The sequence below is a fragment of the Mus caroli genome, chromosome X (genome assembly GCF_900094665.2).
Source record: "Mus caroli chromosome X, CAROLI_EIJ_v1.1, whole genome shotgun sequence".
NCBI classification, from domain to species: Eukaryota; Metazoa; Chordata; class Mammalia; order Rodentia; family Muridae; genus Mus; species Mus caroli.
Window position 1 is genome coordinate 139,374,978 of NC_034589.1, and position 26,131 is coordinate 139,401,108.

At 39.6% G+C, this 26,131-nt stretch overlaps 1 protein-coding gene across 2 annotated transcripts in view; it reads left to right on the forward strand.

The window, feature by feature from the left end:
• Pfkfb1 (6-phosphofructo-2-kinase/fructose-2,6-biphosphatase 1) overlaps positions 1–26,131 on the forward strand; it is a 43,807-nt gene that overhangs the window by 6,350 nt on the left and 11,326 nt on the right. For both annotated transcript variants that reach the window (XM_029473589.1, XM_021153004.2), the window contains exons 2-9: positions 10,299–10,424; positions 12,817–12,910; positions 13,883–13,949; positions 14,846–14,920; positions 15,930–15,986; positions 18,728–18,849; positions 21,774–21,981; positions 24,948–25,094. In XM_029473589.1, the coding sequence (XP_029329449.1) occupies positions 10,299–10,424; positions 12,817–12,910; positions 13,883–13,949; positions 14,846–14,920; positions 15,930–15,986; positions 18,728–18,849; positions 21,774–21,981; positions 24,948–25,094 (896 nt within the window). The remainder of the gene's footprint in view (positions 1–10,298; positions 10,425–12,816; positions 12,911–13,882; positions 13,950–14,845; positions 14,921–15,929; positions 15,987–18,727; positions 18,850–21,773; positions 21,982–24,947; positions 25,095–26,131) is intronic.

The window sequence follows — 26,131 nt, forward strand, 5'->3', positions numbered from 1 at the left end:
AGTGAGTACATATCGTGTGAGTTCTTTTGTGATTGGGTTACCTCACTCAGGATGATGCCCTCCAGGTCCATCCATTTGCCTAGGAATTTCATAAATTCATTCTTTTTAATAGCTGAGTAGTACTCCATTGTGTAAATGTACCACATTTTCTGTATCCATTCCTCTGTTGAGGGACATCTGCCATACCCGAGGATCCATCCCAAATTCAGCGTCCAAATGCTGACACCATTGCATACACTAGCAAGATTTCGCTGAAAGGACCCAGATATAGCTGTCTCTTATGAGGCTGTGCCGGGGCCTAGCAAACACAGAAGTGGATGCTCACAGTCAGCTATTGGATGGATCACAGGGCCCCCAATGGAGGAGCTAGAGAAAGTACCCAAGGAGCTAAAGGGGTCTGCAACCCTATAGGTGGAACAACAATATGAACTAACCAGTACACCCCCCCCCCAAGAGCTCGTGTCTCTAGCTGCATATGAATCAGAAGATGGCCTAGTCGGCCATCAGTGGAAAGAGAGGCCCATTGGTCTTGCAAACTTTATATGCCTCAGTACAGGGGAACGCCAGGGCCAAGAAGTGGGAGTGGGTGGGTAGGGGAGTGGGGGGGAGGGTATGGGGGACTTTTGGGATAGCATTAGAAATGTAAATGAAGAAAATACCTAATTTAAAAGAAAGCAATCCAAGAACAACCCCCCACCCACCCCAGGACAGAAAAAAATGTTTATTTTAAATCTAAGCTCCACATTCCTTAATTGTGCATAAGAGTAATACTTACCAGATGTAAGGCTGTGTAACTTTAAGTCCCACCTCCTGTCTTTGGAAACTTAGACAAGCCTATTAGCCTTATTTTGCTTCTGTTCCCTCACCTGTAAACTGATGTTGCTGGCTGTACTGTTGAAAAACCTAGATAAACCAAAGCAGGTAATGTTCTAAGAAGAATGACTATAGCATAGTATGCACTTGGTCAACAAAAGCGTAGTTGCCTGCTCTTATTCCCCATCATACCTAGCATCAAGTCCTGAGCCTGGCCCAGCACAGATGCACTATAAATCATCACTTGGCAGCTTTTACTTTTGCCATTGCCTTGTGTACCCAAGATACTCCTTAGGGAATAACTAAATTGTTACTATAAACATTACTTTTGCAGAAACTTGTGTTTTATAGTAGTTTGATGCTATATATATGTATACACACACACACACACACACATATATATATAATTGGTTTGTTTGTTTGTTTTTTAGATATTTTCTTTATATACATTTCAAATGCTATCCCAAAAGTTCCCTATACCCTCCCTCCACCCTGCTTCCCTACCCACCCACTCCTGCTTCTTGGCCCTATAGTTTATTTGTATTTGACAGACCTAGTAAACTTTCTTACTAGTTTAGGTAATTTGTGTGCAAACTACAGCTTTTATTTTTCCCAGCAATATTTTTCCTTATGATTCTTAAATATCTTTTTTCTTATATTAATATAGTGCTAAGAACACCCCCACCTCTAGAACATACACACACAGACATCCACACATGAATGTGCATGTGTGCACATACACACACACACACACACACACACAGTGTAATGTTAAAAAGTATGTTAATAGTGTGTATTCATAAGTTAATCATGATCTTAAAGAGACTGATTTTCAACTTTCATCATGACTAACTAATTATAGGGTTCTTTTGCAGATATCTCTTAAGAGAGTAAGGAAGTTCCTTTTTATTTCTAACTTGACATAGTTTTTTAAAACTGAATTGGTGTTGAAAATGAATGTATAGAATTATTTTCTATATCTACTGGTTTACAGCGTGATTCTTTTTAACTTTAACTTTTTTGTGCTACATGGCTTTTTTTGTTTTTGTTTTTGATTTTGTTTTTTGTTTTTTGTTTTTATGAGCTAATCTTGCAGTCCTGGGCATAAACGTACTTCTAGATTTAGTTCACTAACATTTTGTTGAGCACTTGAGTATTTTCTTCAGGAGAGATTCTATTCTCATGGTATCTTTTTCTGGTTTTGATGTCAAGGTTATACTAACATAGTGCAATGAGGTGAGAACTATTTTCTTTCATTCCATCTCTGACAGAGTTTGTCCCAGAACTATCTGTTCCTCAAATATTTGGCAGAACTTTCAGATCAAACAGTCTAGTCCTAGTATGTCTTTGAAACCATTTAACTGTTACAGTTTCTTTGAAAGTTATGGATTTTTCTTTGTTTGTTTGCTAGCTACTTGTACGTAGACTTTTAACTAAGTTATGATTTTCTGGGAATTTTCTCTTTCACAAGTTTTCAAGTTGATGTAAAGTTTGTATGTGCATCTTTTAAAAATCTTTGCTGTCTTGTTATATGTTCTTTTTCTAAGAGTTATTTGTTATTTTTTATTGAAAAAACTTTTTATACAATATTCTCTCTAACAGTATTGTTCACTTGTACCTCTGTTTTATTCCCTTGACAAATATTGTTAACAGTTTATCAGTTTTTGCTTTTTCTAAAAAAAATTGCCTTTTTTAAGCTTCATTTTTGTTTATTCCTGTCTTTAATTTTGCTTAATTATCTTTCTAATGGCTATTCATAGCTTGTTCTCTTTGAATATTTTTTAAGTAACAGAGACAGATGTTCATCTCATTTATTTTCAAGCTTTCTCCTTTTCTGATCCATAGTTGGCCTACTAAGCAGGGATTGTGTTCTGTGTATGCATAAATCTTTTCAGACCATTTGATAAACAGACCTTGCCGTAGACTTGATTAATCTATCACTCACCTAGTTGCCCGGTTGTCATCATTGCCTCAGTCTATATTGCAGGACTACTAGGACCCTGTGGTTTGCCATAGAGCAGCTAAAAGGTTAATGCCTGAAACAGCAGGACACTTCTTAGAGTTAGTGCCAGCCCTTGAGCCAGCTTCTGTTTAGATAAATCAGTGTCATTGCCATGTCCACTCGAATTCCATTCCTGCACGAAAACAAACTATGATCCCAGGTCCTTGAAATCTGCTTTATGGAGCAGTTGGTGACTTTTCTCTGGGTACTTTCTCTGGGTATATTTTATATATGTGTTTCATTTATCTTAAGGTTTGCTTGTTAGTTTGGCTAAAGTGTTCCAATATTCTGCTGGAGTTTGGGTTGCCAATCATTGTGGAAAATATATTTAAGTAGCCTAATAATTTTGCTAGTTTTGCCACCTCATTACAAATAAATTTAGAATTGCTATATCTTCGATAACATCAAAAGTTGGTTATTGTTATCATACTGTACTACAATCTCAATTTTCTTTCATATTAATATATCTATACTCAATTTACTAAATTTAATATTTGCCTGATAAATTTTCCTTTTTAAAATTTGTTTTATTTGTGACAGTCTANCATGTAGTTTTGGCTGTCCTGGAACCTGCTATGTAGACCAGGCTAATCTTGAACATACAGAGATCCACCTGTTTCTCACTCCCAAGTGCTGGGATTCAAGNCATTTGCCATCACAGTAAAATTTTTTTTAGTAGAAAAACAATTCATATAACATAAAATTCACCATCTTGAAGTGTACAAGAAAGTAGTTTTGAATATATTCGTATGGTTGTACAACCATCATCCCTAATTCCACTAATACATATTTAATATATGTATTTAAAAATTGGAGGGACCTTGGAAGATTGGGTGCTGAATATGATTAAAATGTATGGTATACATGTATGAAATTCTCAAAGAATAAAAATANTATAAGATTTAATTGATTCATAATTGCACATATTTTAATGATATTTTAATACATGTATCCAATATGATTAGATTAAAGTAACTAATCTATTCATTAACTCAGACATTTATCATTTATTTGTGTAGGGAACATTTCTCTAATTTCAAAATTCATTGTAAGAAAAAGAAATTTTATACCCTCTAGAGTACCTTCCCATTCCACCCTTCCCTCCACCCCTGGCAACTGCTAATCTCCTCTCCATTTCAATGGATTACTTATTTGAGGCATTCTATAGAAATGGAAAGTAATGTGGCCTTTATTTAGTCTTTGGTCTGGTTTGTTGTATGTAATATTTTCAAGGTTAATGTTTGTTAAAGCATGTTTATAGCTTTTTATAGCCAAATATTATCTTCTATGAACACATAACTTTCTGTCCATATATTCATAAGGTGATTGGCATTTTGATTGTTTCTACTTTTGACTACTGTGAATAATGCTGTCACAAATATTCATGTATAAATTTTTATGTGATCATAAGTTTTCTTTCTTTTTTTTATTAAAGATTTTATGTTATGTATGTGAGTATACTGTAGCTGTCTTCAGACACACCAGAAGAAGGCATCAGATCCCATTACAGATGGTTGTGAACCACCATGTGGTTGCTGGGAATTGAACTCAGAATATATATAAATATATATATATATATATATATATATATATATATATAGTGGATATTTGACTTCATACATGGGTAGGTTTAGTGGCTCTCTTATTTAACTCTTTGGGGAACATTAATTTTGTTGTTTGGTTGGGTTTTGTGTTTATTTTTTTGTATATAATGTTTGCAACATCAGACAACTTTTCAGAGCTTTTACAGAAATACTATTTAGACATGTCTTCTGTGTACACTACTAAATGGTCTGTCTGGGTCTTGGATGGAAGTCTTTTTTGTTTGTTTGTTTTTTGTTTTTTTGAGACAAGGTTTCTCTGTATAGCCCTGGCTGACCTGGAACTCACTTTGTAGACCAGGCTGGCCTCGAACTCAGAAATCCACCTGCCTCTGCCTCCTGAGTGCTGGAATTAAAGGTGTACAGAAGTCTTAAAGGTAGTTGAGTTTCCAAAGTTGGCATACTAATTAGGATCAAAGCATTAGCAAGTCATAAGGAAATGCTTTCTTCTTCTTCTTCTTCTTCTTCTTCTTCTTCTTCTTCTTCTTCTTCTTCTTCTTCTTCTTCTTCTTCTTTTCTTCTTGTGCTTTCCAGTGTCTCTGGCTATCATTTTCTGTCCTCTGTTCAGAAACTACTCACTGTAATGATTGTTCCTCTTCTAGAAACAGTGTAGAAGAACACAGAAGAAAAGCTCCTATGAAGGCTGCTTGGGTCCTGTTGACACTGTTTCAAATTCCAGAAAGGTTCTCATCCCACAGGGTTTTGATCCCTCTAAGCTCCCCTTCTGGGACACTTCTACTTCTGAGATACCTTTGTTGTTGATTCCTTTGCTATAGAACCAAAGATATAGAGTAAATAAAAACTCAATAGAGGCTGGGCTATAGCTCAGTGATGGAACACTTGTGAAGTTCAATCTCTAGTAACTACCCACCCTCAAACCTGTTATCTCTAAACATTAGTTCTCCTTCCTATTTCTTCTATTAAAAATTATATGTATTTTATACAAGTTATTGGATTCTTAGTGGTATTTTCACTCATATATGCCATCTTATTTCCATTTCTCATGTCTAAACTACACTCTTTATTCAAGGACTGTCATTTACACACATCCATTTCTGGGTTTCATGTGATATTGAATTCAGGCTCAGAATACTGAAAGCAATAAAGGGGGGCTATAGAAGTGGCTCAGTGGTTAAGAGCACTGACTGCTCTTCCAGAATCTCAAGGTTCAGAGATCCAGATCCCACGCTGCAGCTCACCATTGTGAAGTTCAAGCTGGGGATCTAACACCTACTCTGGCCCCTAAAAGCACCAGGCATGAAGTCATACACTATAGTGCATAGGCAATGCAAACAGGCAAAACTAAAGTGAAGACTATCAATGTGCATGTACACTGCCTAAAAGCCCAGAGGATGCTAGATCCCCTGGAACTGAAGTTACAATTGGTTAAATTGCCATGTAGGTGCTGAGAACTGAACCTTGCTATCTATAAGAACATCTAACATTCTTAACTACTGATCCATCAATTGTTCCTGCCTCAAATCTTTAATATTTATTTTAAATTTAAAACTATTTCATAAATATATAGTGATCATATTCTTTCTCATCCTCAGTTTTCCAGATCTTTCCCACCTCCCTGCACACCCAACTTCATATTCTGTCTCAAAATGAAAGCCAGGAAAAACAACAGCAACAAAACCCCAAAATCTAAACCGACAAATGGAAAAGAAAACAAGACAAAAACAAACAAAACCAAAAAAGCATGTAAACACACACACACACCAAATGAACAAACAAAAAACATTGAAGTCCATGTTGGCCAATTCTCCTGGGCCTAGGACCTGCCCTTGCAGTATGCTTGATATACCCAATTCCATTGGAGAAAACTGATTTTCACATTTCCAAAAGATATCAACTGCAAATAGCTTCCTGGTTTGGGGTAGTGGTAAGGCTTCTAGTTGTGTACCAGTTCAGTTTCTCAATATTCAATGACATAAGTATGATCAGGTTATAGATATAGCCTTAGCAATGCCTGTGATATTTGGGAGTTTTGAAACAAGGTTTCTCTGTGTAGTTCTGGCAGTCCTAGAACTCACTCTGTAGACCAGGCTGGCCTCCTAGAACTCACTCAGTAGGCCAGGCTGGCCTCAAACTCATAGATCCACCTGCCTCTGCCTCCCAAGCACTGGGAGTAACACTACTGCCAGGCACTACTGCCAGGCAGTTTGCAAGTATTTTATTGAGTATTTTATTTTTATTTATGATTTATTTATTTATTTATTGCATTTTTATGAGCACACTGTAGCTATCTCCAGACACACCAGAAGAGGGTATTAGATTCCATTACAGGTGGTTGTGAGCCACCATGTGGTTGTTGGAAATTGAACTTAGGACCTCTGGAAGATCAATCAGTGCTCTTACCTGCTGAATCATCTCTCTGCCCAGGTCTGGGTTTTTGTTTTATGGGGTTTTTTTGTTTTTTTTTGTTTGTTCGTTTGTTTGTTTCTTATTCCCTATTCCCTTTGTTTTTTTCTTAGATGTAGTTACATTTTTTTTGGTGGAATTTAACTTCTAGCCCCTTCTGTAGGGCTAGATTTGTAGGTAGATAATGCTTAAATTTGTTGTTGTTTTTTTTTCATGAAATATCTTATTTTCTCCTTTTATGGTGATTGAAGGTTTGTTTGTTTGTTTTTCCTGGGCATAATAGTCTGCACTGGCAACTTTGGTGCCTTAGAGTCTACACCATATCTGTCTAGGCCCTTTTGGCTTTTAGCATCTCCATTGAGAATTCAGGAGTTATTCTAATAGGTCTGCCTTTGTATGTTTCTTGGTATTTTTCCTTACAGCTTTTAATATTATTTCTTGTTCTTTTAGTGTTTTGATTATTATGTGGCATGGTACTTATTTCATATGCTTCTTGTATCTTAATAGTCATGTCCTTCTTTAGGTCTATGATTTTGTTGAAAATAATTTCTGTGACTTTGAGTTGAGTTTCTTCTCCTTCTATTCCTATTATTCTTAGATTTGCTCTTTTAATAGTGTCCTAGATTCCCTGAATGTTTTGTGCCAGGATAGTTTCAGACATAACATTTTTTGACCAATGCATCTATTTCTCCTGTCAGGTCTTCAATGCCTTAGATTCTCTCTTCCATCTGTTATATTCTGTTGGTGAAGTTTGCCTGTATGGTTCCTGTTTGAGTAAACATTTACATCTTTAAGATTTCCTCAGTTTGGATTTTCTTAATTTATTAAATTTCCACTTTCATATCTTGAATGGTTTTATTCATTTCCTTCCACTGTTTGTGTTTTCATGGATTTTTAAAAGGGATGTATTCATTTCCTCTTTAAGGAAGGCATGAAGCCTGTTTTAAGGTATTTTACTTGTGTTTCAACCATGTTGAAATGCTAAGGGCCTCCTGTGGTACGGTTGATGGGCTCTAATGGAAGCATAGTAACCTGGCTGTACATTATTGTATTCCTTATTATGGTCTATGTAGAAATTATTATTTTCTTTTATTTTTGATATTGTAATTAAATAATTTCTTCTCCCCTCTCCTACCTCTGAATCCTCCCATATATCACTCCTACTCCCCTTTAAACTCATTGCTTGTGTGTATTCCTCAATACAACCTTCTCAGTATGTATAATTTTACTCATGTGTATGGTTTCAGGACCAGCCATTTAGTATTGGATTACCAACTGATGTACTCTTCATTTTAGCAGACTATAGTACCCTTGCTCTCAGCATTCCTTAGTTGCCTGTATGTAGTTCTTGTGTAGGGTTGAGGCCTCGTAGTCTTTAACAGTGTACTTTGGCATGTTTATTGGTGTCATCTTTGTTCAGCTCATGTTTATTTAGTCATGTTGGTAAGACATCCTGGGTGGAGCTCCTGACATTCCTAAGAGACACAATCTCACTGCAAACTCCCTGATCCTATGGCTCTTACAGTCTTTCTGCCCACTTTTCCCTCAATGTTTCCTGAGCCTCTGGTAAGAGAATTATTTTGTAGGTGTATTCATTTGGGACTGGGCTTCTTGACTCTGCATTTTGATTGGTTGTGATTTTTCTGTAATGATCTCTGTATTTGCAAAACGAAGTTTCCTTTGTTGAAGGAAGAAAACTGTACTTACCTGTGGTGTGGGAATATGGATAGATATTTAGATTGATATCAGAAATTATGCTGTTTTAGTAAAGGAGTGATAGATAGCTGTCTGATCCTATGTGATTAACTTTTCAAATAAAACATTTAACAGAATCCTCATATCATTAGTCTCATAATTCCAGCTTCAGTGTTCAGCTAAGTCTGTTTCTGATGATTTCTCTCTCTTCAGCCTTTTTGTTTAGTCTTGATTCTTACCTTTTGTGATGCTCCCTAGAGACAGTCTACTCCCTGCCTCCTCTGGATTTTTGAGACAAGGTTTCTCTGTGTAACTCTGACGGTCATAGAACTTGCTCAGTAAACCAGGTTGGCCAGTAGACCAGGCAGATGTGACGGCTTCTGCCTCCTGAGTGCTAGGATTAAAGGTGTGCACCACCAAATCCAGCTTTCTTGTATCTCTTAAAGATACATTTCACTGCTATTTTATCTTCTAAATTGTATGTGTCCGAGTACTTTGTTGCATGTGTGTGCTTGTGAGAGTCAGCAGACAGCATCAGATTCCGTGGGCCTGGGATTACAGGTGGTTGTGAGCTGACACATGGTGCTAGGAAGTGAATCTGGGTCTTCTGCAAGAGCAGCAATTGCTCTTAACAGCTGAGTCATCCCTTCACCCCTTCCATATTCTTTTCTTTTGTTTGTTTTTCTTTTATTAATCATTTATTCATTTACATTTCAAATGATCTCCTCCCTGGTCTCCCCTCCACAAACCCTCATCCCAACCTCCCCTCTCCTTTTTGCCTCTAAGAGGGTACTTCTCCACCCACCAACCTACCCCTGCCTCACCAGCTCTAGCATCCTCCTATGCTCGGCCATCAAGCTTCCACAGGACCAAGGACCTCCCCTCCCACTGATGCCAGATAAGGCCATCCTCTGCTATATATATGTGAAGCCCTGTACCTTGGTGATGGAGAATGGGGAACTAAGTTGTTATATGTTAGCAAGTCTCAGTCTTATTTTGATTGTCAGAGGTGTGACCATCACAAGTGTCCTTTGCCTCCAAATGTAATGAGTAGGCTTAGCACAGTTTTCATGTTCCTGCTGAGTAGGTGCATTTTCTGTATTTCTTCCCATTTCAGGGAATTTCCATCAGTACCCTAAACTTTTGTTTCCCTCCCAGGTGAGAAAGGTAAATTGATCTGGCCCGAGTTCCAGGAGAGATGGGCTAGATTGAGCGGGATTGGCTGCCAGGTGCAGTAAGTTACCACCAGTGTTTTCAAGCTACAGTTTATTGTCTTTCCCTTCATAGTAAGACTTTGCCCACAGGAACATGGAGAACATTTTCTGGGCAGAATTTGAACAATGGTTATTGTTCTCCTCTCCAAGCCAGAATTTTATACAATACTTTTCTCAGGATTTTTCTCAGTCTTCTCTGTCAGCACCTGGAGGAAGACTGAAAAATATATAAAGCTGTCTATGTCTGCAGTCCTTCTAAAGTTCCCATTGACCCACAACCAGCCTTAGCAACTCCTTAATTATTTTCATCTGGACCTTCTTATGAGTTGGTATGTTTGTTGTTCAGCAGTTTCTGTATCAACTCAGAAATGCCCGAGTCTGATTGGCCTGTTCAGATGCCTCTTTTTTTTTTCCAAGTTTAAGTTAGATCTCTGTACTGCTACCTCAGTTTTCTGATGAGTTTAAGGAAATTTGTGATGCCTGTTTCCAAGCTTTGCCCCACTCCTCATAATGATGGAAGCAATATGGTTTCCAACTCTACATCTCCAAGCTAATGGCAAGCTAATCTCAGTGTGGAAATAAGATTTTGAGGATCTCTTTGTCTTCCAGCCTCCATACCACAGTTCACTAATTCCCCCACAATGGTGATCATGGTGGGTTTACCAGCTCGAGGCAAGACCTACATCTCTACGAAGCTCACACGCTATCTCAACTGGATAGGAACACCGACTAAAGGTATGTCTCAGAAATCATTGCTATATATGGCCAGTACAGGCCACTAACTGAAAACTGGAAAAGATAGAAAGCTAAACCTTTCAGTCCTGAAAATGCTGCATATCCTTGTTTCCAGGATTAAAACCACATCTACCACTACTACTACAACTGTCATGATGGTCTTATAAATCATACATTTCATGAAAAATATTCTCTGCCTAATACCATGCTGGGTTTTAGGGTAGGGAAGTGGGGGGAGGGTATGGGGGACTTTTGGGATAGCATTGGAAATGTAATTAAGGAAAATACCTAATAAAAAATATTAAAAATTAAAAAAAATAAATTAAGTCCAAAAAAAAAAAAAAGACAAAATCTGCTCTTAAGAAGGCTCCCAAATGCAAAGCAACCCTCTGAGTACTATATCTCCTCCCTTCTATCCAGTCACCCCTCCCTCATTCCCACCAAGTCTTCTCTCCGTTTCGCCCCCCTTTCGTGTGCTAGGGTTTGAACATACATTCTACCATGGAGTTTCACCAGGCATCAAATCTCCCCTCCCCCCTTTATCCAATTTCTCTAATTAATCCATGTGCCAAATCCCATGTCAACCATTAGGAAAGAAATAAAAACGGATGAGACTCATGTCCTGTCCTTGAAGCATTCTAACTCTGAATGGTAAATGTAACAAGACCTGGGCTAGACTAGAAATTCTCAAACAGGGTGCTGATGGTGCTCACAGAGCGAATTGCTGACTGACAGGCGTCAAAAACTTCAAGGATAAGAATATGTCTGAGGTGGGTCCTGTAGGAAGAAGGGAACACTTGACTAAAACAAACACAGGAAGGAGCCACTCTCAGACAGAATGGCAAGCCTAGGGAGCCTCTACTGAATGAAGAAGCATAAGACATAGTGGCAGATGGGTCTCTGTCCTGATCCCCGTTTTATTTTGTCTGTTCAACTCAACTGCTCACATAGGCCTTCAGAATCAATTTCAAACTACAAGAATGGTAATACCGATAGTCTCAATGGAACCCTTGGTCTGTGGATTTGAACCCAAGCCCCTTTACTTCTGTTCAAGACTATCCACAGTTGACCTATTCCGGCTTTTCAGGTTCTAGCCACAGTGGTTAACTCCTTCTCTCAAAACATGTTTTGCCTTCTGCAGACCTTTTGCTTAAGTAGTGTCTAACTACTTGTCGTTTACCCATACTGTCCTTGCTCCCCACCCTCACCCTCATACTCTCTAGTAAAAGACACTTACCCTAAAAAGCCTTGTTCAAATACTGCTGCCTTTAAATACTCTAAGCTAACTGCAAAGAGATCCTTCTTTTGCTTCCCCCTCACTCTCCTGCATAGTTGGATATTGTCTCTGTTAGATGTGTGTGTAACCCAGAAGTTATATATCACTTTACAGAGTAAGTATATGTCATAGTCAGTGTTCTATTGCTGTGAAGAGACACCAGGACCAAAGCCCTCTTATAAAGGAGGGCATTTCATTGCATCTAGTTTACACTTTCAAAGTTCTAATCCATTATCATCGTGGTGGGAAGCATGACAGCATGCAGGCAGACATGGTACTAAAGAAGTATCTGTGAGTTCTGTGTCTTAATCCCTGCACAAAGATAAAGACACTGGGCCTGGCTTGTGTTTTGAAACGTCAAAGCCAATCCCCAGTGAGAGACTTCTTACAACAATGCTACACCCCAATCCTTCCCAAGTACTGCCCAGTGCCACACCCTGATAACTAAGCATTCAAATAAATGAGCCTATGGGAGCCATTCTTAATCAAACCCCTACACTATCCTAAAATTTTTGTTGGGCAGATGAATTTATGAACTATGGTTTCTTTGGCTGATTATCCTCTTTGTCCATTCCTTCTCAGTTTTCTCCTCCATTACAAACATGAAAGTGCTGTTTAGAGACTTACATTTAGATTTTCCCTTCAGATATTAAATGGTGAAATAACCTTGATAACCAGGAGTCAGGAAACCCAGTCTATATACATTATTAATTCACTCTGGGTTTGACTTTGGGTAACTGGTTTTATTCTCTGCATCTCATTTCATTATCTTCCCTATTGAATAGGAGATTTAGTAGGTTGGAATTTATGATAAAGTAAAATGGCTTGGAATCAAATAGACCTGGGTTTGAATTTCAGATTGCCAGTTATTAACTGTGAAAGCTATTTTACACCTCTGAGCTTTACTTTCCTTATTGGTAAAGGTGAAATGGTTAACCCCTACTTTGCAGGACTGATATGAGGGAGAAAATTAGCTGGTACCCATAATTTGAAGTCTTATGTATACATTTTCCATCTATAAATTATACCTTTTACCTCTGAGATTCCTTCCAGCAAGAACATACTTTTGGCCCCTGCAATCTTCCCAGCATCTTCACTAGTGTTTTCTGTTTTCAGTGTTTAATTTAGGTCAGTATCGACGAGAGGCAGTGAGCTACAGGAACTATGAATTCTTTCACCCAGACAACATGGAGGCCCAACTTATCAGGAAGTAAGTACCCAATATTTAAGAATCTGCACTGCCCTTTGGCTGAGTGGTACCTGTCTTCATATCCTAGGAGAGTAGTATAGAGTAACCCACTCTTCCAGGGAATCCAAACTTTTGACATTACAACACAGTGTGGTCATCTACAGTGTGAGTGCTCAAGAACCCCTCAGTCAAGTTATGAATAGGGAAAATGCAAAAATTCTAAAAATTTGTTTAGGTAAGTGTACAGTTTGTGTTGGGCCACATTTCATAATTAACCTAGGCCGTGAATTGAACACCCCTGTGTCCAGCCTTTTTGTCAGCCTGCTTGACATCTATCTGCTCTAGTCATAGCCATTTTCTATCAAGAAGGTTTCCAGTCTTGTATTTCTGGTAAGCAAGCAGAAAAATGTCTTCCCCTAACATTGAGGTGAGTGTTTCATGAGCTCAGCCCTCTTCAGTCTCTGCAGTCTCAATACTTCAACTTTAAAGTCTCTTTTACCTATGCAGTTGGAAGTACTTCTAGATGCAACCTGACTCTGAACTTCTTATCTGGGTCCTCACTACAAATCCCAATATCCAATAAAAATGCTTTTGCTGAGAACCCAAGTACATTATCACTATCATACCTGTGCTTACAGTATTACATATGCCAAGAATTCATTTTAACTCAAAGAACACATCCCTATGCCTTACCTGTGTGCCTTAACCAATTCAGCTTTAGCTCTAGTAGCACACAATTAGAGCCCTAAAACCATGATGGTTTCCTTGCTCAGCCTTTCTTGGGCATGTCTTCTTATGTACAGCTTCTAAACTGTATACCCAGAACCAATTTCAACTCTGACCCCCTTGCTAGAACAAAGGGCACTATTCTTGATGGCCAATGTGTAGATGAACTATGTGGATGTTCAACAGAGAGGTGTTTCATAAGAGAACTGCAGTGAGGGGAACTGATCCTGAGGATAGGGATTCTCTGCTTCTTTCTCTGTTTTTCAGGCAGTGTGCTCTAGCAGCCCTAAAGGATGTCCATAATTATCTCAGCCGTGAGGAAGGCCACGTTGCGGTAAATAATCTTCCATTTTCCCCCTCAGGCTATCTGTCAGTATAGAAAGTAGAGAATATGTACTAAGCTCTTATTTATGGCATAAAGTACTTTGTTTATATTAATAATTTAATTCACAATGTTCCATGAGATGTGTCATTATTATGCTCTATACCAAAAGAACTAACATGGAAAAATTATTTCCCAGGGGGTGTATTTTATATATATATATATATGGCAGGTCAGATTATATAGTTGTAGAATCTGTCAAGATTCAGCAGTACAAAAATTTAAGACTGTGGTACAAACATTGTTTTCTTTCCTTTTCAATATTATAAACTTTTTTTAAAAAAAATCCTTACAAACAAATACCAATACCAAACTAAAATAACAAGACCCAAAGCCTATATATAACTCCATGAACTTCTATGCAGTGCAGAACAGAAGCTGTGAAGTATATTTCGTTCTAAATTGAGATTTGCCTATATATCTCTGCAATGTAATATCTTAAATCCTTAGGTTAGAGATCTCCAAATACGTAATAGCCCCTTCTCAGGTGTTAAGGATAGGGAATTTTTCCTACTCCTGGGAGTTTCTAAGAGTTTAGGATGGAAAGGACTTATCTGGAGAACAAGCTCTACTATTGCTCTAACAACAAGCATGGTTGTTGTCAGAGCAAGTCCTTCTTCTAGGCCTGTTACTTGACCTATAAAATGATCCTAATAAAACCCCACATTCATAGAGTGTAGACCATTTCTGAGTAGATAGTATGGGCTCAAGGAGTGCTTTTGAAAGTGACACAAGCAAATTCCAAACCCTTCTTTTTCTGCCCCTTCCACTTAGAAAAAGAGCTAACAAAGAATGCGATTGTATTAACACTACACTGAGAGTAAGCATCTCTTATTACATGTCTCTAGGTTTTTGATGCCACCAACACTACCAGAGAACGACGATCATTGATTCTGCAGTTTGCTAAAGAACATGGTTACAAGGTAGAGTACCACAGCCATGCTTATCGAAGACCAAATTCAAAGCAGTCCAAAGTAGGGCACTTAGAGCAGCCAATTTGGACACCATTGGACAACATCTAGCTTTCAGATTCAGCAGAACAGAACAGGGGAGATGCCAGGTTAGGCAATAGAAAATGGTTACTGACAGGCTGACACTGAGGTGGCAAGGATGAAGTCAGGAGAAACATATGTAAGAACCAAAAGCCAGCAGAAGTCTGGGGCGATCCAATTAGAGCCAGGCTGCCACATAGGAGTCTGAATCCTGAACGCACCATTATGTGAAAGCATTGTTTTCCTAGGGGTGACTCGGGCTATCAAGAATGGGTAATCCCATTTAGAGACTGCCATATCCAGGGATCCATCCCATAATCAGCTTCTAAACGCTGACACCATTGCATACACTAGCAAGATTTTGCTGAAAGGACCCAAATACAGCTGTCTCTTGTGAGACGATGCCGGGGCCTAGCAAACACAGGAGTGGATGCTCACAGTCAGCTATTGGATGTATCACAGGGCTCCCAATGGAGAAGCTAGAGAAAGTACCCAAGGAGCTAAAAGGATCTGCAACCCTATAGTTGGAACAACATGATGTACTAACCAATACCCCGGAGCTCTTGTCTCTAGCTGCATATGTATCTAAAGATGGCCTAGTCGGCCATCACTGGAAAGAGAGGCCCATTGGACTTGCAAACTTTATATGCCCCAATATAGGGGAATGCCAGGGCCAAAAGAATGGGAATGGGTGGGTAGGGAAGTGGGGGGGGGTGCGCTATGGGGGACTTTTGGGATAGCATTGGAAATGTAATTGAGGAAAATATGTAATAAAAAATATTAAAAATTTAAAAAAAAGTTTGTAGATTCCTATAAAACATGTATTTGATGTTTTTGATGTATTTGATTAAATATTACAAACTTAAAAAAAAATGGGTAATCCTGTTTGGCTCCCCAAAAACATAATCCCCTGATGGAAAGTTCTCCTTTTCTCTTATAGGTCTTCTTTATTGAGTCTATTTGTAATGACCCAGACATCATTGCAGAAAACATCAAGGTAAAGAACACCAGTTACCTTTATTCCTCATTCTTTACAAAATAAGTGTTAATTTAATTTACACTTTAAATATGCACACATATATGTATAGATCTATGCACACATACATTATGCATGTGTGCTCATGTGTGAATGTGGAATACACATGCCATTGTATATTATATGTTTGGAGGTCAGGGATAACTTCAGGTGTCAGTCCTCACCTTCCACCTTGTTTAAAGTAGGGTCTCTTCTTCTCTGTTGCACGTTCTAAGCTTCTAAGGTATTCTGTCTTCACCTGTCATCTTACAGTAGAAGCACTGGGATAACAGATGCATACCACTATGTTCAGCTTTAAATGCATTTAAGGAATCTGAACTTAGGTTCTCATACTTATATGGTGTTATAGTTTGTATTTGCCCTGCCCAGGGAGTGGTACTGTTAGAAGGTGTGGCCTTGTTGGAGTGTGTATGGCCTTGTTGAAGTTGGTGTGTCACTGTGGGTGTGGGCTTTAAAACCCTACTCCTAGCTGCCTAGAAGCCAGTATTCTGCTAACAGCCTTCAGATAACGATGTAGGACTCTCAGCTAGCTACTCCTGTATCATACCTACCTGGATGCTGCCATGTTCCCACCTTGATGATAATGTACTGAACCTGTGAACCTGTAAGCCAGTCCCAATTAAACATTGTCCTTATAGGAGTTGCCTTGGTTGTGGTGTCTGTTCACAGTAGTAAAACCCTAAGACATATGGCAAGCTCTTTACCTACTAAGTCATCTCCCCAACCTTTAATCCTCTGTATTTTGTCTTAGGCCTGGGTCATATCTAAAAGACTACTATAAACTTAAAGAAAGCATTCTCCCTGAGATATACCCCTTTATATAAGAAGCACTCCCCAGACCATCCTTGCCCATGATGTTCCTATAAAAAGTTACACGAAGCCATCATATATAGAGCCTTTATGTTCCTATAAAGTTTCATGAAGCCAGCATATATAGAACCCTTAGAATGCATCAACCTTTCATTAATATTTCTTCACAATGAACCTGCAGATTCTTTCCCTGTTTTAGAGGGGAAACTGAGTTGGCAACGGCTGGTTTAGCTCGAAAAAGCAATGGAAGTTGGACTGCACTCCAGGCTTTTCTATCTTTCTCAAAAGTCCATGTCATATATTATACCCAACATTTTGCATCAGAATCATTGCTACTTTTAGTCTTTGAACTGTAAGGTCCAGAATTAGATCACTTATAAACTTTTGTTGTTCCCTGCCCCTTCAATTACTAGAACTCAAGAGCATAAGAGACCTTAAAGTCCATCTCTTTTAACCTTTCATCAAGTAGTTAAAATATCAGCCAAGTATTAGTCTAATAACAACTCAACATTTAAAAAATGTAGCCTAATCAAAGTGAAATTTGTTTCCCTGTAACATCTACCCATTATTCTTTTTTCTATCTCTTGGGATATATAGCATGTTCAAATCTTTTCCCTCTTTATCCATCCATTTATTGATTCAGGTGTACAAGTGATGCTGTATACCTGGATAGCCATTATTAGCTTTAAAGATACAGAAACAGTGAAATCCTTTCTATTGAACTCACAGACTAGTTAGGGATACTGGAAATATATAGACAGAACTTGAGATTAGAGTTGCAGTAAGGGGGAAAAGAAGATTGTAGGAAAATGGTGGTGAGGGCCCATCTTACATTTGGTGGTATGTCATGGAGGGCCCCCTAGAGGTAACAGCAGTATCCTGATAAATGCATAGAAGTTTTTACAGATAAAGAATTGAAGTGGGGAATAACATACACTAGATATCTCTCCAGGGTACTCTAAGTAGTTTAAGTCTGGTAAAGTAAATGTGTGTCTAAATAGGAGAGCAAGAAGAGGTGGTAGTGAAAGGCAGTTTGAGTTGTTATGATCCATTTGCTAAAATAGTTCATACTTGGGCCCTAAAAGACACATCAAAATAACAAAAGAATTTAGATAGGAGACTCCTGTTATCAAATATGCATGTTATAAATATCTTTCTGGGGTTGGGGAGGTGGCTCAGTGGGTGAAAATGTTTAGCACACAAACTTAATGGCCTGAGTTCTATCTCAAGAATGCATACTTAGGTAGAAGGGAAGAGCCAACTTCACAACATTGTCCTCTGTTTCCATACATGCATCATGGCATGCATATGTATTCCAATATGACAAAATACACATGTTAATGCAAATAATAATATAACGAATTAAATTTTTAAAAGGAATATCTTTCCTTCAAAGGAAAGGAATACCAGAAATCAGTCACAAAGTTGTGATCATAGGCAAAATGGCTATTTAGAAGAGAGGTTAGAGAGGCTTAGTTCTGCTAGCAAGTGAGATCCCATGTAAGCTCGAGTAATTGAGTGGAACAGTGGGAAATAGAGGAGGAACAGGCTGATATCTGGGAATTAGGAGATGCCAGCCTTTGAGAAATCCAATGACAGCATGCCTGTTTTCTCAGCAATGACTAAATACACAAGAGCCTTTATGATACCAAGTCATGATATCTGATTCTTCTGCATCATACTTTCCTGTCTTCTTACAAATGTTGTTAAGCAATGTGTATTCTGTTTGTAAATCCATTGTAACATACAGCCCAGCTTAAGCAAAACCCTTTGTCAAACTCTATTTCCCTGCCTTTGTAATGGGGTAGATGGTAGTTGTCTCTGAAGGTCATTTCCAAGTACACTATCAGAGTCTCCATCTCTACATTTATCTTCTTCCTACCTTCTCACAGCAAGTGAAACTCGGCAGTCCTGATTACACAGACTGTGACCAAGAAAAGGTTTTAGAAGACTTTCTAAAGAGAATTGAGTGCTATGAGATCAACTACCAGCCTTTGGATGAGGAATTGGACAGGTAAGAGCCCAAATCCTCCTGGAGCCGTAGTCCAGTTTTCATGTCTTATGGGACCTAAGGAAATGTCCTCCTTTTAAGGACCCTAACTTATATCAGAATTGGGACTTGATATGTCTTTATGACTACCTCCAGTCCAATTTTCCATGAGGCAGTGTTACTTCGATGTTGGAAGCATTCATCCCACATCATATACTTTTCAAACTGCCTTTCACTACCATTTCTTACTGCTAGCCTATTTGGACACAGATTTTGTCTTATCAAATCTAAATTACTTACAGTTCCCTGGAGATATCATACTTGTGTATGTTATTCCTCATATGAGTAGAGTTGTAACTTCCTGTGCAATAGGTGCAGATTAGGACTTTGCCCTCTGAAAATAAATGCATCCATTCTGCAGGTACTGCTGTTATTGCAAAAAAAATACTTGCTTCATGTGGATGGTACCTCAGTACCCAAGCAGATTCCCTTTCTTTCTTTAATCACATTTCCACAGTACCTCCATAAAGGAGGCTGCAGTAGACCTGATGATCATAAATTTCCAAAAGAAGGAAACAGTGTTAGAGAGCTAAAGCTACTTCTAGCCTTCCACCGTGAGCCAGAGGTGTGTCAGAAGTCTAACCATATATTCTGTCTCCTTTATTTCTCTTCTTATTGCCCTCATGTATCTCTTCAACCAGCAAGTCTGTGGAAGCTTTGCTTTGCGTGCAGAAGGTATAAATAGGGAGAAGTAAGATGGGTTCTGTCCTTAGGTAGCTTCCATAGAGTCTTGCCATATAGAAAGACTCATATATAAGCAATAAAATTAAAACTTTTTCTTTCATAATACCCGCTACAGATAGGAAAATATCAGCCAGCAGTTCAAGGCAGATGTGACTTTAGATGTAAAATGTTCAAAGAACCTCACTATCTTCAAAATGGGTTTTGATGAAAACAGACTCTAGCTACCAATATTCTTTGAGAACCAAGCTCAAAGTATAAAAAGAGGCATAAGTAGTCATTGATACCCCAAGAAGTCTAAAAGCATCCTCTTAATCTTACCCAATGGACATGTAAGGTGATGGGCATATCACTTCATAGTTTGGGAAAGTGACAACAAGGGTTCAATTCAAAGGCTTACCTGTGGCCACGCAGTGAATCATGAACACATTTTACACTAAATGATGCCTGCATTTCCCAAATTTTAGCCTGGTTTTACCTCTCAACGTCCTTGTATCATAAGAAGTACCAGATGGCACCGGGCAGTGGTGGTGCACGCCTTTCATCCCAGCACTTGGGAAGCAGAGGCAGGCGGATTTCTGAGTTCGAGGCCATCCTGGTCTACAAAGTGAGTTCCAGGACAGCCAGGGCTGCACAGAGAAACCCTGTCTGGAAAAACAAACAAACAAACAAACAGCAACAACAGGAAAAAGGTAGAAAAAATAAAACCAGAATTTTAGGGCCTCATTAGTATAGTTTATATATTTTATTTTAAATTGTGCAAGTTGGGAGATGAACATGAACTTTTATAATAATTTTATTGTGCAACTATGAATGACTTTATATAGCTCTATACTCCAAGATTTTTTTAGAGACAGTAAATGCCCTATATATTTCAACGGCTTTTAAAAGATGTATACATAGGAGCTCAACTTTGGAAATCAGCAAGCAACATCCTTTCAAGCAAAATGAAAAGTACTTTGTGACAGCCGGCCTAATTTTCTCTGAGTACAAAAAGAGATATACAGAGAATTTTCCAAGTACCACAGCAATACAAGAATTAAAAAGTCATGGATAAAGTGTTGTGCTGTGAGGTGAGGCCAACACATAAGGTCTAGTATTAGGAACAGAAAGTAGCCAGGCAACAAGATTACATCAGAGCTCTTAGGCTCTAGGGTTCTGAGACGGATCTCTGGAGTAGGACATAATCTATGGCAAATTGCTTCTCTGTTTGCTTCAGATTTTTTACATGATGATCTCTTCTCTGAATGATGACTGTGAGGATTCATGCATCTTAAAATCCCCCAGTCTCTTCAAGATACACACAAAAAATTCAACAAACCAAGTGTTCTGTGGGAGCCACTGCACATAGATCCCAGAGTGTGAAGGACAAGGCTGTAGATGTAAAGGACTTCCCTCTAGGAAGATCAAGGAAGCAGCTCTCTGAAACCCAAACTATCAGCAGCCTCATTAACCCTGGGTCGCTTGTATTACCCTCTGATTCCAGTTCCCATGCCACTTCCCATGGAGCTCTCTCAGATTCTTAAATAACTAGAGGATTTACAGCTGTTACAGAAGATAGAGAAGTCTTAGTTCATGGCTCTAAGGCTTCTGATCCCTTGGTATTCCCCCCTCCCCCGTCTCCTTGCTCTTCCCCACTACCTTCCTGCTCCTCTCCCCTGCCTTCCTGTTCCTCCAGAGACAGACCACTATATTTGATTATTACTCAATGTGTAGTTACTAATAAGGGGACCACTAGGAACTTAGAGCCAGGACCACAAGTTTGCCAGTGATGTTTTGACCATTTCTGTAACCCTTTATACCAATACTTGACATACTATGTGGTTTGTGACAAGAATGTTGAATTATCCACATGTTTCCAAATGTATGTTTCCTACTGTTCCTGAAGGGCAGATAACCTCTACCTAAAGTACAGTGCATTATTCAGATAAAAGTACTTGTGAATTGCATTGTGATTAGGAAAGGTCAAATGACAGGTTAACTCAAGCTGAAGAAAGAGATGGTAGCCATCGAAGGGCTCCTTGGAGTTATCAGGAACAGAATCTTTAGGCCATATACCCAGGACAAGACTAGGCATAACATCTTGTTAGGTAGAAGCTGAAGTGCAGAGGATTGGAAAGAGAGTGTGGTTGGGACTTTTTCTTGGGATCAACCCTTCCTACTATCAGCACCTAAGCTATGCTTGCTCCTGCTTGGGTCTGGCCCAGCCACCTGTCCTACATCAAGATCTTCGATGTGGGCACACGCTACATGGTAAATCGAGTGCAGGACCACGTTCAAAGCCGTACAGCCTACTACCTCATGAACATCCATGTCACACCTCGATCTATCTACCTATGCCGACATGGTGAGAGTGAACTCAACCTTAGAGGCCGCATTGGAGGTGACTCTGGCCTCTCAGCTCGGGGCAAGCAGGTAAGGAGAGCTTCAGAGACTCACTTTTGTAGGTTAGGCTCGCCTGGGTGGTCAATGATTGGGTTTGGAGAAGTAGCCCTTGATGATAAAGAAGTAAATTATGATTAATCCTTCTCTTCCACCACTAATCATGAGTCTTGTCACAGACATTGAATGGCTCCCATACACCTACTGCTTCTGTAAGATAATTGCACAGCTGTTCACAGCTGCTCTCCTCTGGCTGCTTCTTGAGTCCATCACAGTGCCCTTTCCCTGCCTGATGTATCCCCCATGATTCTCACTGCTCTGTCCTCTGATGATTCTCACCTTGCTGTCCTCTTTGGTCCCTCTGCCAGCCAGTAACTCTCAAGTACAGTTGACGGGGGACCTTGGCCTGAATCCCTCCTCTCCGTGACTGTCGACATTGTCCCTTAGCCCATTTGAGGAATCATATGGTCCCCACCGTGCTCTTCCATTCCCTTCTGAGACCCAAGGCTTGCTCCAAGATCTAGTCCCCTATTAAGCCCTCCTTGTTCACTCCTTATCACATGGGGTCACTGGCCTTTGGGGACATCTCTCCCTCTTCTGGTCTGTTACTTTTTCAGGTCATGACTGTCCCTATTCCTAGTGCAGTATAGTAACCTGTCCGTCCTAGGTACCAGTTTCATAGAGGGATTTACTCCCCAGCTTCTAGTCCTTTACCTGGACTTGTTAGCACACATGTTGCTTGAAAAAATCTATGCGATGGCATAGGTAGGAAATGAAGTACAGGAGAACCATTCCTGGTTCTTAGTGTCTTTTTGTTTGTTTTTAAGTTTATGTGTGTTTTACCTGCATGTGTGTCTGTGTACTATGTGCATGCCTGGTGTCCACAAAGGCCAGGAGAGGGCATCAGATCCCTGTGAGCTGTCCTATGGGTACTGGGAACAGCAACAGCCAGTGCTCTGAAGTGCTGAGCCATCTCTTCAGTTCCTTACTGTCTTTTAGTGGACACCTATGCACAGCCACAGTACTATCAACTTCCACCTTTAATTTCTGAGTGACATCAGCAGTGTGAACTGGGTATAATTGTCATTGTTTATGGATGAGGAAGCTGAGAAACATAAATAGAGAGAAGGCTCAGGTCACATGGTCAGTACAAGCTAACATAGGCAGAACTGAAAACCAGGCCTTCCTACTTTGCTCCAGCACTCCTGTTGAATAGGTAGCAAATGTCCCAGATACACTCTGACCTGACTCTAATCTCTCATGTTCCCCAGAACAGAGGCTGAGATCTCTTGAGGTATACTTTCATCTCCAAGACTTCTTGGATATAGCTAGCCCCTGTCTTACCTGCACAGCTCAGAGCTCAATTGAAAAGGTGGCCATGTCCACATGAGTACCTCCTGCACACACAAACGTGCATATGTGCACACATCAGACCCAAACTTTCACATTCTTTAGCTCAGTGCACCAAGCCTGGATTTAAAGGGCAGTCATCCCAATCACTATAGTTTTCACTTAACTAGCACCTACTGTCTACCAGGGAATAATGTACTCTTCTTCACACAGCTCAGAGACACAGCTGGATAACTGAATGATGTTTGCATTTTACAGGCATGATAAGAGGTCAGAGATGGGTACTATGTAAGGGAGCTATTGAGATTTGCCTTTCTCTTACTCTCCCAGGCAAGGAAGAATGGACTGCTGACTTGTGTCTATCATACAAATTTGTGCCTATGCCCATTTGTGCATATGTACCTAGGACATGTCATGTTTGAATAATATCATCCTGTACACAGAAGGAACGTGTATCCTTGAATCTTTAAGCTCCCATGACCCTTTGTGGTTCCCGTCTGTACTGCCATTGTTTCCTCTCCCTGAGTGGCTGAATCTTGAAAGCATTAACACTCCAGTACCCCAAACAGGGACATGGATACTAATGCATGTGCAAATGCCCTTTACCTGGCTGGGTACCAGGCTCCCCATTCAAGCAATAGAAATCATAGCATCAGAACACTGTCTTTCATATCCTTCAATCCATACTTCAGACCACATTCTGGGCACTTCTATTCTTAGAACTCCACTCAGATGGCCTGGAATCTGCTTCAATGCCTATATGCACCTGGCTGTTAATTTCCATCTGAGGACAGACCATGGTCACAGGAATATTAACCTTTAGATCCATGTATAGCCCTGGGGTTATTCTCTGTGTAGCCAGAGGGTCACTGGAGATAGTGCATGACCAGAACTCCATGCTGTGATTTGGTTAACTTCAGACATATAGAGAGATTCCTAGAAGAGCAGGATGTTGTCAGAAATGGAAGGAGAAAGGATGCAGACGATTGGGTGGACAACTTGTTCCACATATGTTAGAGGAGGGCATGTTTGAATGAATGAATGAATGAATGAATGAATGAATCACCTAGCCAGGGAATGCAGTAAACAAGTACCCCCCCCCCCATCCCAAGCATGGATATTCTTTTTCTCTTTCTTTCATCCTTAGTCACTCAGGAAAGAATATGACTTTTATTTTTAATGCTTTTATCATTGCACATACTTGTTAGATACAATTTCCAGATTCCATGCTAATTGTATATTATTGTTGTGCATAATGAGAACATCCATAATCTTCTAAGAATTTGGAAATATACACCAATTTTTAAGGATAGCCACCCTATTGTGTATTGAAACATTAGAACTTATTTTCCTGTCTAACTGTAACTTTGTACCCATTGATCACTCTCTAACTTTTGATCATTCTTCACCTGTAACTTTATATCCGGTGATCAGCCTCTGTACATCTTGCCTTCTCAAGAACCCAGCACCTCAACCTCTACCTCTGATCTATAGTCCTATGTTTATTTTTATATAAATTTAATCCCCATTTTCTTGCTTGTCTATTAGTCCTTCACCATTCATGAGAGATTTGAACTTGTTTTGATGACTCCCTTGATCTTCCCTTTCTCACCCCTCTTTTTTCCCCATCCTCTCCTTTGTACCCCTAGTATGCCTATGCCCTGGCCAACTTCATTCGGTCTCAAGGCATCAGCTCCCTGAAGGTGTGGACTAGCCACATGAAGAGGACCATTCAGACAGCTGAAGCCCTAGGTGTCCCCTATGAACAGTGGAAGGCCCTGAATGAGATAGATGCGGTAAGATGGAAAGGGTTAGTGTCCTGGCATGGAGGGAGGTAGTAATTCTAGGCTTGTCTCGTGGGTTACCTGCTTCTGGGAACCTAATTAGTTCATCAAATCCTTTTATGTTTTTTGTTTTGTTCTTTGTCAAGCAACCATATGTAAGAGACTATTATTCTGTGTCATGGAGATCTAGTGAGGCCCAGCCTTAAATTGCCCTATGGGAATGTCTATGGGTGCATTTACATGATTTTTAATTTATATAGGCGGGCCAGTTCACGGTGGTCAGTACCACCCCTAGGCAGGTGTATATGAGCTGCATAAAAAAGCTGTTTTAATGTGAGAACTTACTTTCCTGTCTAACTGTAAACTTTGTACCCATTGATATGTATGTATGGTATGCTAATAATCACATAACCTCCATGATTCTTGTATCTGCTGCTGCTTGACTCCCTGTCCTGAATTCTCTTAATAATGCGCTACCACATAGAAGGGTAAACTGAAATAAACCCTTTCCTACCCAAGATGCGTTTAGTTGTGGTTACTCACAGCAAGAGAAACCAAAGTAGACAACTTCTAGAAGGCAGTTGTTATCTTCTACATTTTGTAGATAGGAAAATAAAACCCAGAGAGGTTAAGCAGGGTTGCCTGAAGTCAAAGTAAGAAGGCAATGGCCTTTTACCTGGGGCAAAAAGCCTCATAACAAGCTTCAGAACAAAAGACTAAGAACAGTTTAAAAGGATCTCTGTGTACTTTCTTACCACTAGCAATGTCCATTCAGAAAGCCTGACACTGCCGAGCTGTTTGTAAGTTGTAAATGTTCTATTCCTTTTCCCTGAAGGAAGCCTAGTAGATAGTCCAAAAAGGCATCAGCCAGTGTCTGGTGACCCTGGGCACCAAACAAGCAGGGTTCAATTGAAACTCACACACTTTGAAGGAAATGCCAGAAACAGCATCACTTTTTACCACCAGCACCAGTAGCCTTGCCTATGGGCATTTCTCAGTAGACTTGGAAGCTCTCAGAATTTGTCTTCCAAGACCCACTCTGAAACCAT